We start from the raw sequence: 15,027 nt of genomic DNA on the forward strand, positions 1-15,027 counted from the left end.
TTCCACCGGGACTTCCTTGATGGCCCCTATGTTGAGTAGGTGTTGAATGGCTTGGGTCAGCTGATATCATTTGCGAGATGATTTGGGAGTCGGGGACATGATGACGTGACCCGGGGGTGTCCCCGTCAGCTCTATGTGGTTTATCAAAATGATATCGAGGACCCTCTGTGATTGGCTCCATGCATTCCGGGAGGCATGGAGCCGATCCACCTCGGATCGAGGACCCACTGATCCGAGGTGGATCAGCTCCATGCCTCCCGGAATGCACGGAGCCGACCCCCGATCACAGAGTCAGGCAGACTGCTTTCGAGGCCACTGGCCCTTTGGTTGCCTGAGGTGTTGGGTCTGCTGCTGCAGCAGTGCTATGGGTTGTCCCGATGGCCCTCCTCCTCCTCCTCCTCTCTGCAGCTGACCCTTCTCAAGCACAGGAGCCCCCTTGCTCGGACCAGTAGTGGAAAGCTGAACAGTGGTAGGCACGGGTGCATGGCCATGGATTGGTAGGGTTTGTGTAGCTGTCGCTGTGACTGGCTGCCCTTGGCTGCTGACCAAGACAGGACTGGCTGCTGAACTGAAGTGTGTTGTAAAGGGGATGAAGTAAAGGGCAGGGGGGGGGGAAGAAGGCATCCTTCGCGGCCCACCTCCAATTAGTCGATGGACCACATGTGGTCCATGGCCCACAGGTTGGGGATCGCTACTGTAAGTGATCATGCTGAAACAGACAGGTAGAGTTGTCAACCGCTGTCGGGGCTTCTCCCTCCCCTGAGAGTTCCCCTTCCTCTAGGTCAGATAGTGTGTCTCTCATAGAGGTGCTGGATCTGGCCTCTGATGGGGAATGCCGCCTGGCTTTTGAGCTCCTGGAGGTGCGTGAGGTCCCGGATCTGGCCCCTGAAGGCAAGCAATGTCTGGCCCTTGCATTCCTGAAGGAGTGTGCTGCTGCTTGGTGTTGAGAATCAGATTCGAGGTAATCAGAGTATGGTGCTGGGGACGCGCCTCCCTAAGCTCCAGGCTGGAGGTGGCATCCCAATCCCGCTCCCCCCTACCATGCTTCCGTGGGGGGGAAGAGCTGTCATCTAGTTGCCTGTTCCTGAACCTGCGCCAGCACATGAATTCAATGAGCATGCGCTCCTCCTCCTCCTCCTCCTCAGGCCATCTGGCAGTGCTTGGGCGCTCCCTTATGGCTCTGTTCCCTCCACTTTCTGCCCTCCTGGGCCTTGTGTCGGGGGACAGGGAACCTTCACTGGACCTGCCTCGGTTCTCTGCGCAGTATCTGTGTGAAGTGCTTGCCCCTTGGCTGCTGGGCGCCATGTTGGTGGGGGGGGTTGGACTGGCTCTCTCGGCTGTCCAGCGCCATCTTGGAATGGTGGCGATGGCCACTGCTAGTAAGCTCCTCAGGCCGGCCGGGTGTGGGCAGATTGTGTTGGGGGCGGCGATTTATGACCTGGGGCTCCGGGTGACTCCCCCCTGCACTCTAGTGCCAAGCGTGTTGCGCGACTTAGCATCAGGGCTCGCCGGACCTGATTGTCTCCCGCGTCGGGCTGAGATCTTTGGGTGGGCGGCATTCTGGGGCTCCAGAATATCTGGCTCTGCCGGCAGAAGCCGCACCCCCTTTGTTCTCCACCATGCTCGATACTGGCTGTGCTGCCCTAGCCGGGCACACGCAGGGTTAGTGCAAGGGCAAGCACAGTTACCAAGTCAAGCAAGTTCAAAGTGTGTACCAGAGAGTAGTCAAAAGTCCAGTCCGGGTCTTATCAGGAATTGTTAGCTGACGAAGTCCAAAGGAAAACCAAAAGAGTTGACGTTTATCTTTACCGAGGTCAAGCCGGGAATCAGTCAAACAGAGCTTCGCCGAAGCGTCGGGGAGCAGGAAACCAGTCAAGGCAACGGGTGGACATGTGCACAAGGTTGCAGCCACACTGGGAAGCACTTCTGCTGTGCTTAAGAACAAGCTGAGCTGTCACACCAAGTGGCTGCACCTGGCACTCAGCCTTCCTCCGACGAATGAGCCCCACCTGAGCCCAACCTAGCCTGTTGCTGTAGTCTAAGCTGAGCACTTTGCCTGCGTGTTACCAATGTTGTCCTCCTGCATTCCCTCCTGCCCTCTGGAGATGAGTCTGGGCTGTTCAGGGGTGTTGCTGCAGGCTGAGGTAATGCTGGTGCAGAGGGCATGGTGCTCCCCCCCCCAGCCCAGCATCATTCCTTGCTCCGTCCGGACCCGCGGGGAGTTCAGCCATGAAGACTGAGCATCAGCAGGGTAAAATACAAATCCTGGGCTGGATCGTAGCCGCAAGATCCTGTCGTCCAATATAGAGTGATGCTGGCTCAATTTAGTAGAAAGGGGAGTCAAAAGAGCAGGGCTCGAATGCCTCTTAACTAAGCAGTAGGGCAATCCAGACTGGCTAGTCAGGCTCAGGTCACTCAGGAAGGCAGCTCTGAAAGTCATTTACATTTGAATGCCCTACCTGAAGGAGCAGAGGGATGACCTAACCAGCCTCTATGACTTCAGCCCCACTGAAGGAGAACTTTAGAAGCCCCTTCATAGTATGCAGACAAATATGGGAATGTGGCTGTGAGGATGGACTAGCATCTGCTCCCTTTGCTCATACAATTGTCAGAGTACCGTTATTGGTATAAACTTGGCTCACACAATTGTGTCGTACATTACACACCTGTGTGACTGGAGAGGAAATCCCATCCCCTATGTACAAATCACAGAGAAGGAAACTCTCTGTTTTACCTTTATCTATGTCAAGGACATATGGGGAAGGCACTGGCAAACCACCCCGTATTGAGTCTGCCATGAAAACGCTAGAGGGCGTCACCCCAAGGGTCAGATATGACTCGGTGCTTGCACAGGGGATACCTTTACTTTTTATGTCAAGGACAGGAAGGCCTGGAGGATCATTGTCCATGGGGTCGCGATGGGTCGGACACGACTTTGCACATAACAACAACAAATGTCAGTGCACACACAAGAAGAGCTGGTTTTACTACCCAAAGGTGTCCGTTTCTCTTCCTCTCTCCCAAACAGGCAACCGTTCGGGTGGGTGGGGCTGAGAGAGCTCTGAGAGAATTGGAGATGGCCCAAGGTCACCTAGTTGGCTGCATGTGGAGGAGTGAGGAATCAAACACGGTTCTCCAGATCGGAGTCCACCACTCTTTAACCACTAAAACCTGTCCCCCTCAACAGAGGAGTGATAGTAGGAAAGAGTGCTTCTTTTTTCTCGGGGAGAAAGAACCCTCAGGACAACCAAAAGACAGTTCTGTTGACTTACGTATTGCTGATTTGACCAAGACAGGTGTCTGCTGCTGCAGCAGTGCTGTGGGCTGTCCCGATGGCCCTCCTCCTCCTCCTCTCTGCAGCTGTCCCTTCTCAAGCACAGGAGCCCCCTTGCTCGGACCAGTAGTGGAAAGCTGAACAGTGGTAGGCACGGGTGCATGGCCGTGGATTGGTAGGGCTTGTGTAGCTGTCGCTGTGACTGGCTGCCCTTGGCTGCTGACCAAGACAGAAGAGGACTGGCTGCTGAACTGGCTCAACACGGGTGGCGCTTGGCTAGTGGAAGTGGGCTGCTTGGTTTGCAGGATAACCCCTTGGGGCACCTGTGGGGGATTTGGAAAATTTAAAACTTTTTCATTAATTTGTTTTATCTCTGTATTTATTTTGTTTTAATTATCCAAAGAGTTGATTGTCCATCCATGATTTTTGTCGTCATCATCACCAACAATAATAACAAGTCCAATTCCTATACTGCCCTCCCCCTATGATTCAGGGTAGTGTACAAGAGAAATTAAAATCAACAATAACTGTTTCATGTATTGTTGATTAGTTTAATGTAAACCGCCCTGAGCCTTCGGGGAGGGCGGTATATAAATCTAAATAAATAAATAAATAAATAATAAATAGATAATAAAAAACATCAACTATCAAGGATATAAAACAAATAAAAACATAAGTAGCAAATTAGCAGCATCGAGCAATAGCAGCCTCCAGATATTCACTGCCCATAAGTCTCCAGACTAGGTGTCATTCAGTGGGGGTGTTTTGTAAGGGAGGGTTGCAGATGTTATTAAGTTACAGGCCCAACCAAAAGCTTCATGGAACAGGTCTGTCTTGCAGTCCCTGCGGAACTGTGTCGGCTCCAACAGGGCCTGGATCTCCTCTGGGAGCTCATTCCCCCAATTCATATATATATTTACATTGACTGGGGCTCTCCTTGAACATACACGGTTTTCTTTTTCTGTATTGTGGTTGGATTTAGTCAATCACTGCAATGAATATCTGAGCTATAGTTGAGCCTTATGCGTGCTCACTAAGAATTTTTAGAAACTGTGTGGGGCTTTTACCCAGCCAAGGCTTCTGCATGACTGTGCAGATTTTTAAAAATGGTGCTTTGGCAGAAGCTGCTGCCACATCACAAGGATTCTCACTGTCCATTACGTACTGGAGGTTTCATGGTGGACTGCAGGCTGGAGTTTTAGTCGTGGCAGGTTGCCCCACCTCTTCCTGGACCCACAAGGGACAGCATTTGGCCCAGTGCCCCTCATCCACCCCCAATCTGTGTTCCTGCACAGGAGCTGGGGCAGTGAAGTTCCCAGTGCATAAATGGTCACTGTGTGACTAAAAGTGGCTGGCCCCACCTCCTGCAACAGCCATGGTGTGACCGATATTTTGTGGCTGCGCTCACTTCACTGTGACAGAATTCCAAAGCTGTCCACAGCCTTGAAAAGGTTGGGGACCCCCAAAATAGTGCAGACTTTATCTCTTGATGGTGCAACCCAACTTAAGGCAAACAAAAACACTTAACTGGTGAAGTAGTCCCAGACCTGGGTTTGACTGGGAGTTATCAGGACAGGGGATTCCTAGGGATTGGAGCAGCAAGTAAAGCAGTAAGAACACAAGCCACTGAGTTCTGACTGCTGGCTGCAACACTTTATATACAGCTTGCATGTTAGAAATAGAAAGGCATTTGTTGTGAGGGAAACGGGGCTGGTGTTGTGATTTCCTTTATCGCAGCAGACCAGAGGTCTGTCACAAACAGCTGATCAGAGAAAGCCAAACCCCACTAGTTGCAGGGGACATTATTTGTTTATGTGTGCAAACTTCAACAGGCTCAACATTTGAGTCTTGAAGGCCAACAAAATTTTATTCAGAGTATAAGCTTTAGTGTGCAGGGACAATTCTTCTGAGGGAGCACCACACACGAAAGCTTATACTTTGAGTAGAACTTCACTGGTTTTCAAGATGCCCCTGGACTCAAACTTTGCTACTTCAAACCAACATGGTGGCCCAACTAAATTGCTCAACAGGCTCGTAAGAAACCTGACTTCTTTCTGCACCCATTTCTATTTACCTGCTGAAACCGGTCCATGAGCTGCTTCTGCTGAGGTACGGAGGCCGGGATTGCAGAGAGAGCCGGGAACTGGTTTGGAACCATCTGGAAACTCCTCTGTTGCTCCGGTGTTAGGTGGAGGGTCTGGGTTGGGGTGGGGGGCTTGATGGGGCCCTGGGCAGGGAACTGAAGCTGGAAATGGGGGGAGTGGGTGTGCTGCATGTCAGACAGACCCTGGATCTGAGGCTGCAGCCGGGTCTGTGCCTGGGAGTCGGCCTGTGGCTGGGGCTGAGTCGCCAGCTGAACTTGCAGCTGCAGGTGGGGAGGGGTTGCAAGCTGAGGCTGCCCCTCTTGCTGGGCCTGGGGGGCTTGGAAGGAGACCTGAGGCTGGGACGGGGGGCGCAAGGGGTGCTGGTTGGGGCCGTGAGGGGAGGATGCAATTTGATTCTGGATGATGTACAAGTTCTGCATCTGAGTCTGGGGAGTGCAGGACCGTGACAAGGGCTCCGAGGGTGGACGGGACAGAGACTGAGGCTGGGAAGGAGGCCTTGAGTGTGGCCGGGAGGGCGGTCGAGAGAGAGGTTGAGGCTGTGATGGTGGACGGGACTGATGGGGGGACTGCATCTGGGAGAGATGGGAGGGCTGGAGCTGGGGGTTCTCCCCCATGGAAGGATGAGGTAGCGAATGGGATGGGGAGGCTCCAGGAAGCTTCTGCTGCCCTGAAGGCAACTGGAAAGGAAAATAGAAACAAGAAATTGGGTCAAAAGCGACACTTTCTCTGCAGGCACCAGAAACTGACAGGAGTGGCCAAGAGTTTTTATATCCAAAGCTTGTGATAGCCGGCTTCTTGTGTGAAAGAGATTGATGGTTTCCACCTTCGTTCATCTCCAGATCATACTGGGTCCCCATGCCGGAAGGGGAGGACTGTGGGGAACAGTGTTCGGCTTCCAGGCTACCCCACTGAGAATACTCATGGGCATCTGCCAGATTTAGTTTGCTGCTGCAGCAAAATAACTTTTAAATAACTGGGGGGGAGTGTAGGAGAAAAGACAATATGCAAATAAAATAGGCAAGGTATTTGTTCTTTAGGATGATCTCTGAATTGAACAGGGGTTGGATTAGACAGCTATACGGCCCTTTCCATCTCTATAATTCCCAGGAATTTAAAATTATTCTTCTACCTTTTTCACCCAAAGAACTTGGCCAAAAGCTTCACTCTGAAATTAAACAGGGATGGGACAGAATTGGAAGTAGCAACTGAGTCTGTGAGTAGAAATCAGTGTTGTTCCCAGTTGCCATGCCAGAGCAGGCAGGAACTGAAGAATGGGGTGGGGATGATTCTCAATCCCTACGCCAGACACATCACCCTCTTCCTCTGCCTTCTTCCCTCAGGAAAGGGAGCACTAGGCCACAGTGAAATCAGGCTGACATTAAACACAGCATCCCATCCCTGCAGACACCTCTGCCATCATTACTTGGTACCAACATAACACTGACACTCTCCTTGTCTCAAAGAGAAATCTTGAGCTTTGAGCCTCAGTTCAAAGCACATCATGTGCTTTAAGGCCAAACAAGGCAAGATGCTGGGAGATCTGAACATGGATCTCATAAGAGGTTTTTACTGGTAAAGAACAGCTATGAGGAGGTTTGTGTCAGGACTGTGGTGTGGGGAGGCATTAACTCTCTCCTCTTCTTCTGCATTGGTTTCCCAACCTCAAATAGCACCCCCTCTCCAAGTTAACAATGTAGGAAGAGCCCTGATGGAGCAGACTACTAGTCCATCTAGTCTAGCATCCAGTCTTACGCAGTAGCCAATCAGTTCCTCTGGAAGGCCAAACACAGAGGCTGAGACCTTCCCGTGATAATAATATAAGAGCCCTGCTGGGTCAGTCCAGGGACTGTCCATCTATTCCAGCCTCCTGTCTCACACAGGGGCCAGCCACAGGGCAGAGAAGCCGAGACCTTCCCCCAAGGTTGCTTCCTGGCTCTGGGATTCAGAGGATTAGTGCCTCTGACCAAGGAGATTGAACACAGATATTACTTTTAGTCACCAGCCACAGAAACTCATCCTTCACAAATCTGTCTGATCCTCTTTCAAAACTGTCTATGCCTGTGGCCATCAATACATCCTCTGGCAGCAAGTTCCACCGCCTAATCACTCATCACATAAAGAATTATTTCCATTTGTCCATCCTGAATCTCCTGCCCAACAGCTTATTAGCTGTTAATAATCCTTGTAGCATGGAACATGCAAGCAACCTGTACACTTACCCTGCAACACCCAGGGTATTTGATGTTAGCAAAATGGGGCACGGGAGAGTGTTAGGCCTACTCCCCTGGTTCCAAATTGCTCCTCACCCCATGCCTCTATTTACCAGTAAAAACCACTGGGGAGCCCTTTCACGAATCTCCAAGAGCTTTGCCTAGTTTGCACTAAGCCACCCAATCTTTACATCTATAACAGGGTCTCTGCTAATCTCCGTATCCCAGAGCGCATCCAACACTATGTTGCTTTCGACACACAAGCATGCAAATGACAAAGAGACAAGGCATCATCTAATGTCTGGTTAAGACCCCCCTCTACTTAAATATGTACAGGAAGGAGGGGAGGGGGTTGCATTCTGGTAGGAAACAGAAACACCTTGTGTCCACACTGCACAGCTCTGAAGGGACAGAGAAGATGGAGGAGCAGAGGGGAAGGAAGGAGCGACAAGAGGCAGCACCTGCCCACCACCAGCTTCTGAGTTAGTGAGGATCAAAAAAGGAAGTAAGCAAGTGCAGCAACAGGGAGAGAAAATGAGCAGGTCAGGGCCACACACCAGCAGCAAGATCTTGGAAGAGGAGAAGAAAATGACAGAACACCATTTGCCTGGGGATGTTTGCAAGTTTTTCTGAATGCGTGCAGGATATCACAAACAGCCTGTGCATGGTTACCAGCAGCTTGCATTTTACAGGTTGGAGTCCCAGGCTGAACTACATTAGGAAAAGCAGCAACCCCACCTTTAGACTAGGAACTCCCTGAGGCAGAGTTCTTTTCCCCACCTCCCAAAGGGTCTTTTGCTTAGGCTGTCAAGTGCCATGTCGACAACATAGTATGGATGACCGCCACTATGTTAATGTTTTCAGGAAGCTGTTCTTAATCTGGGCATTATATATGGGACACCAATTAAACTCTCTGGACAATAAGCTAGGCCAGTGCTGATGCATTTATTCTAAAACAGAACAATGCTACTGGTCTCTTGTCATTTGGCACAGGAACATTTGCTCAGAAGAGCAGAAGGGAGACCACCAAGAAAGGCCAGGGTAGCTATGCAGAGGCAGGAAAAGGCAAAGCACCTCTGAACCTCCCTTGCCTTAACCCCCCCTGGGGGGGTGTCCATAAATTGGCTGACCCTTGGTGGCAAAATACCCCAAACGAACTTGAGAATCCTGGAAAACTTTATCTATGTAAGGCACTAAAATGTGTGCTTGCGTGCATGTTATGTGTTGACGCAGATCGTGTAAAACAAAGTTATTTTTTACAAAACTAGTGACTTGATTTTCTCCACCCACCCCCCTTTTTGTTCTAGCCTCACAGAAAATGGGGAAGGCACTGGCAAACCACCCCGTATTGAGTCTGCCATGAAAACGCTGGAGGGCGTCACCCCAAGGGTCAGACATGACTCGGTGCTTGCACAGGGGATACCTTTACCTTTACCTTTACACAGAAAATAAATTGCTATGCTATTTTTATGTCTCAGTGTGCCATTTGGGGATGTCTGTTTTGGCTCTGGGTATCCAGGGTCAAGCTGGCTGCCTCCTGAAACTGCACTGGTATTTCAAAGGGTAAATCAGTATATTAGCTAGTGGGTAGGTTTCCCTAGTCTCCCCCTCCCACCTTCTATGGGGAGGGGGGTCTTCCTCCTGAGCCTATGCTGCTGTCTTTAGATTGGAACATGGGAATTTGGCAGACTGGAGTTCCCTTGTCACTTAATCTCCATTCCAGGGGAAGAAAAACTTCACCTGCTTAATTTGAGCATGCCGGTTTATTGCTAAAGACACTGTCTGGAAAAAAAACTAAACTGAACTGGCAATTCTACGAGTGGGTGCTACTGTTCTTGCTGGTTGCTAGCCAGGTAGCAAAAGGCACCAATGCCTCCCCCCTCCTTTCTTCCTCTCTTGTGTTGTTCACCACTTACCACAAGAGGGATACTTCTAACATTTTTAGACAGATCATTTCTCCCACCAACACCTTTGCTTTGAATAGGGAAGTGCATCCAAGTTTACCTGAACCAAACATATACCCAGGAAACATGTCATCGATATTTTTGGGTATATTTTAGCTTTTGAAATGTATCTGGGTTTTCAGGACAGCTGGAAAAAAATCCCTGAAAAATCCCGGATATATACTGGCACAACCAGGCTACTCTCCCCTACAGGAATGGCTCCTTGGTAGGCTCTGTGAAAGCAGTTTAAAGGCAATGCTCAAAGCAGGCCCAGCTGAGCTGCCTTTCAGCAGTTTTTAGCTTCCCACCTCTTTGGTGTTTTTTAAAATTTGGGTCTATTGGACCACCAAAATGTTGGAATTTCTGAAAAATCCCAAATCTGAATATTTACCAGTATTGGGGTCCAGGATTTTTAAAGGAATCTCAAAACCTTTTTGGCCTCAACAGACTCGAACCAAAAAATAGCGAGAAAGAGAAATTGCATACCCCAAGTTTTGAAGTGTGTAAGAATGCAAGCAGCAAACCTAAATGAGAGGCTAATATTCTCCACCATAACCCCTTTTGTGTTTCTGCACAGAGAGCGTGCAGGAGAAAGCAAAGCAGCTGAAGGGAAAACCTGAGAAGAATGGCTGGAGACGTATTAGACAGGAGAGGAGTGAGCGAGTCAGAAGGGACAGGCTGAAGCGGGTGGGATGTGTGTGGGTTTGCAAATGGGCAAGGTGCTACCTGGCAAGCCAGTGCCTGCTGGGCAGGGCCAGCAGAGTACTGAGGTACTTTGGAATCCGCCGGTGGCAGGTTGTGGCTCTGGCTGTGCTCTCGGCTGGCAGGCTGCTGCAGGGTGGCACCTACGCTGCTGCTCACTATCACTGAGGCCGGGACACTGCTGGTGGTGCTGAGGGTGGTGGTGGCTATGCTGTAGATGGGCAGAGGCACTGGCAGGTGGGGAGGTATTGTGGGCTCGGCCAGACCACTCTCCGGCTGCGTTTTCAGAGCTGACGAATAAAATGGCTGCTGCTGCTGCTGCTGCTGCTGCTGCTGACTCCGATCCTTCTGAAATTTCCAAGAGATTTAAGCATGGACCACATTGGTGTCAACTTACCCACCTTCCCCATCCACCACCAAGGCTGCTTCTCCACTCACACAGTGTGTATGTCCTTCCCCTCAGTGCAGAAAGCTTCTAGCACTGATGTAGCCTCAGAAACAACACCAAATATTCCACTCTCAGAGCTGTTCCTCCCACAAAAGGTACAGAAAATAGTTATGTAGGTCTGCCAACTACAGTGTGGGAAACACCTTGAGATTTTTTTTGAGGAGTGGAGCCTGTGGAGGGCAGAGGGCTGGGAGGGAAGGGACCTTGGCAGAGTATAATGCCACAGTGTCCACCTACCAAAGCTGCCATTTTATACAGGGGAACTGATCTCTGTCATCTGGAGATCAACTGTAATACAAGAAGGTCTCCAGGCACAACCTGGAGGTTGACAGCTGTAGGAGGGGGTCAACTTTTGTACGGAGTCTAAATGGAATTTTATTCTCTTTCCTCTTTTAGTTCCAATGTAAAAGGATCTTCTTTTGTAATATATATGAAAGTCACAGTAAAAGAAAGCTATGTGACAGGTACCTCACCCTCAAAGAGGCCTGAGGCCGTCTGAATAGTGAGCTTTCTGGCTACAGACTGATCCTTGTGCTCATTCTGGTGGCCTCTGCTGGGTGTCCCCGTGGCCAAGCACTCATCTGCCCTCCTGCAAACAACAAACTGTGCAGATCTGACCCAGATTAAAAACTCCTCTTACCATAGGAAATGGAGTCAGAGGTCTGAAACCTCCCATTCCCACTGGCCCCTGTTCCACAATCTAAAATTTTGAATCCTGCAACTTTCTTCCCTCGCCTATCACTTGCAAAGTTGAGGGACTCTAGAAGACAGCTCCCACTGCTCAGTCAAAAACTGAGTTAGGAGGGTTGCAGATCAGTTTTGGAAAATGGAGCAAGATTGTGGGGTAAGATGGAGAGGGGAAAAAATGAACCCCTGAGTTGCAAGAGCACATTTAAATTCTCCCCTTGAAAAATTATCATAGTGGTTAGTGTTTTAGCAGACAGTTTAAAGATTTTCAAATGAGGACTAGAAACTCACCTTTTAAAAGAAAAGGTGGCACAGTAGTCATGACTATGGATGGGCATGAACCAGAAAATACTGGTTGGGTTCAGGGTGTTTTGCTTGGGTCAGGCTTAGAAGTGGCGGCAGGGGGGGGGGGGTAAATTGGCTTGCATGTGGGTCCTGCTGTCAGGCAAGCCTTTTCAGTGTACTGGATCACACATACACCCTACCCAAAAGGAAAGGAAGTGATCCAGCATGCAGAAAGTACTTGCAGCTATTTTGGGCTGATGGCAGGGCCCACACACTCATCTGCTGTCAGCCTAAAATGGTTATCAGCCCAGACAAAGTTTCCAAAGTTCTGAACTGGGACATTTTCATGAGAAAATGTGGTTTGTGCTTTGGTTCATGCCCATCCCTAGTCACAGCCACACTTCTTCCTTGACTTCTTCATTGATGCTTCCCCTTAACAAGTTAATGCACTTTGCAGCTAATGTCTACTGTGATTACTAAGATCCCTATTTTAAAAATTACATTTTAAAAAAAGGATGGCTACTGCTTAACAACCAAGTCTAGAACCATCCATCCAAAGATGCTGAAAGGACAATTGTTCCGAAGCCAATAATGTTTATTGCAGTCTTCACTACAGAGAGAAGCAATCACATGAGCAAGACTAACCAGCCTTCTAAGATTCCCCCTTCCACTTGCCTGTTGCAGGAACATCTGCATGGAATCCTGGGAGATGATGGTTCCAGCTGCTGCCTGGCCCAAAATAATCTTTTCTGGACTAGATGCTACCAGGTTAGGGCTGGGCTGGGCAGTCACAGCTGGCTGCTGAGGCGGAGGTGGAGTTTGTTGCTGCACATTCAACTGGAGCTGGGGAGGAGCCGAGGGCTGGGTGGAGGACTGGACGGTCAATATGCTGGCCTGGTCGCTGCTCGGCAGCAAGCCAGCATTGGAAGCTGACTGTGGCTGAATGAGACCAGGGCTTTGGCTACTGGCACTGACTGGTGCTTGGATGGTGACGGTTTGGTTGAGGTTCTCAGCAGTGTTTAACATAGCCACTTGGTTTGGTAGGGTGACCCCCTGAATAACAGTCTGGCTAGTTTGACTGATGGCACTGCTGGCCAAGGAGGCTGCGACCGTCGGCTGGCTCTGAGTTGTCAAGCTGCCGGCCAAAGACACAGGCATCTGGAAGAGCGCTGGCTGGCCGACTTGCCCGGGCTGCAGCTGGATAGGAGCAGAAAGGATGTGGGCAGTGCCATGGGCATTCTGCGATGTCAGCACCTGCCCCAAATTGAGCTGGCTTGCCAGGTTCTGATTGGTGAGGATTTGGGCAGGCAGTGCCTGATTTGTTATGAGCTGCCCACCAGGCCCTTGGCTAGTGATGATATGGGTTTGTCCACTAGGATGGGAGGTGGTTAAGATCTGGCCTCCCATGTTGGCCTGCAATGCTGAGAGCTGCTGGGGGATCTGGACTGTGGACGCACCTGTGAGCTGCCCTGGAAGAAGGAACTGGTTCTGTCCCTGCAGCATGGCCTGGGGGACATGCTGGGCAGGGATGACAATGCTGCTCCCTTGGTTCAGCAAGTGGACACTCATGGGCTTGCTGAGGGCCTGCTGCTGTGGCGGGGGCTGCTTGAACATGTTGGCTGGCAGCCCCGGTGGGAAGGCAGACAACACCACATTCTGCCCGGGCTTGCCTGCCATGAAGTTCAGGTTCTGCTGGGCTTTCTGCTGCTGTAGCGCAGCCTCATTCTGGATGGTGAGGGTGGGATTGTTGGGGCCAAATGGCTTGGGGGTGATCTGGTACACCTTCTGCTGGAGGACTCCTGTAGGCTTGGGCTGGATTGGTGTGGGCGTCCGGTGGATGATCACGTTCTGGGCCTGTACCAGCGGGCTGCTTAAATTGGATGTAACGGTGAGTGGCTGAGAGCCTTGAGTGGCAGACATGCTCCCGAACATGGAGCTTCCATTCAATGTTGTTGTGGCCACAGCTGGGAGATTCTTCTGGATGACGAGGCCCGCATTCTGGGGAGACACCCCAGACGAGGCAAGAGTGACCTGCTGCTGCTCTGGTGCTGACTGGGTGATATAACTCCCAACAGGCATGGTAGTCACCTGGGAAGGCTGAACTTGCTTTGTGATGATCTGCTGAGCTGGTTGGTTGATTGCCATCACTTGCTGGCCAACAACTTGAATCTGCCCAATGCCCAGTGTCCCGCTGGGGCTCCCATTGGGCAAGCCTTGAAGGTTGGAGATGGGCTGAATGGTAACGTTCCCCAGGCCAACCTGCTGGAGAAAAGGTTGCACACTGATGGCTTTGTTGACCACGTCTGCCCCCACTGACTGCTGCACTAGCGCTTGGTGGGTGAGGACTGCTGGCTGCTGCAGCCCAATGAGGTCAGCCCCACTAGAGAAGATTTGTGGGGTGCCATCAGAGGCGGTGTGGACCACCGGCTGGAGCGTAGGAAGCTGGAAAGAGCCTAGGTCCAGCTCTGCCTCAGCCTCCAGAGTCTGCTCTGTGATGTTTGCCTCCTGCAAACTCTGCTGGAGGATGTCGCAGGGTTGGTCCGAATTCTGCAGGTTGGCCCCGCCCCCTGAAGGTGAACCCAGGATGTCATCTTCCAAGAAGTCTAAGTCAACGCTTGTCGTGGGCTGGTTCTGTTCGGCATTCAGATGGTTGCCAGAGGATTCTTGTACATGCAGCTATAAGAGTGAAGATTGGACAGAGACAGGGAGAACAAAAGTTATACATTTCAGTGAAACGAAGGAAGAGTTCTTAGATATTCCTGCATTTAATAGCTTGTTATTTTTAGTTAATGCTGTGGAACTGCATCTTTCGTCTGGAGTTTGCCTCTATCCCTGTGACATAGGTTAAAACATGCTGCAGCTGTTTGTGAAACACAAATACCATTTTCTTAATTAGATTTAATCTTAATATTCATCAGTAAAATGCATACACCTTACCCTGTGAATTCCGAATTCTACTGAGGATTTCCCCACCCCCCTCCAACCTTGAATGTTTTGTTAGGGTTCAAAATTACAACTGATGGGGATACGCTTCTAGGTAACACTGTGTATGAACGAGACCATTAAAAGAAAATGTAGTGATTTCCAAAGCTGACATTAACCAATACGGCCCCTTGCTTTGCCTGTCTATTCATAAAGCATCTTCAGTGCACCCTCCGCATTCTTTTCTGTTTAGCAAGGGTGCCAGAATCAGGGCCTGCACATTGCTTCATGTCCCTTTTCAGCATCTTAATTATTTTTGGACGGTGTGTGTATGTGTAGATCTCAGGTGTTAACATCACCTGGAATGCCCTTCTTTGCGTCTGCATTGTCTGCTTGCCATGCCTGCTTTCTATCCTGGCTATGTTAGACAGCATCCAATCTATCTTTGTCA

The 15,027-nt window shown here is 50.3% G+C and overlaps 1 protein-coding gene across 10 annotated transcripts in view; it reads right to left on the reverse strand.

Annotated features, from left to right (window-relative positions):
• The window catches only part of BICRA (BRD4 interacting chromatin remodeling complex associated protein), a 151,146-nt gene that overhangs the window by 29,178 nt on the left and 106,941 nt on the right, over positions 1–15,027 (reverse strand). For 9 of the 10 annotated variants that reach the window (XM_077336494.1, XM_077336495.1, XM_077336491.1 and 6 more), the window contains 4 exons: positions 12,330–14,330; positions 10,259–10,582; positions 5,349–6,056; positions 3,273–3,597 (listed from right to left, as the gene is read on the reverse strand). In XM_077336494.1, the coding sequence (XP_077192609.1) occupies positions 3,273–3,597; positions 5,349–6,056; positions 10,259–10,582; positions 12,330–14,330 (3,358 nt within the window). The remainder of the gene's footprint in view (positions 1–3,272; positions 3,598–5,348; positions 6,057–10,258; positions 10,583–12,329; positions 14,331–15,027) is intronic. The other variant, XM_077336497.1, reaches the window with a different exon arrangement.

The sequence above is a fragment of the Paroedura picta genome, chromosome 5, assembly GCF_049243985.1.
Source record: "Paroedura picta isolate Pp20150507F chromosome 5, Ppicta_v3.0, whole genome shotgun sequence".
NCBI classification, from domain to species: domain Eukaryota; kingdom Metazoa; phylum Chordata; class Lepidosauria; order Squamata; family Gekkonidae; genus Paroedura; species Paroedura picta.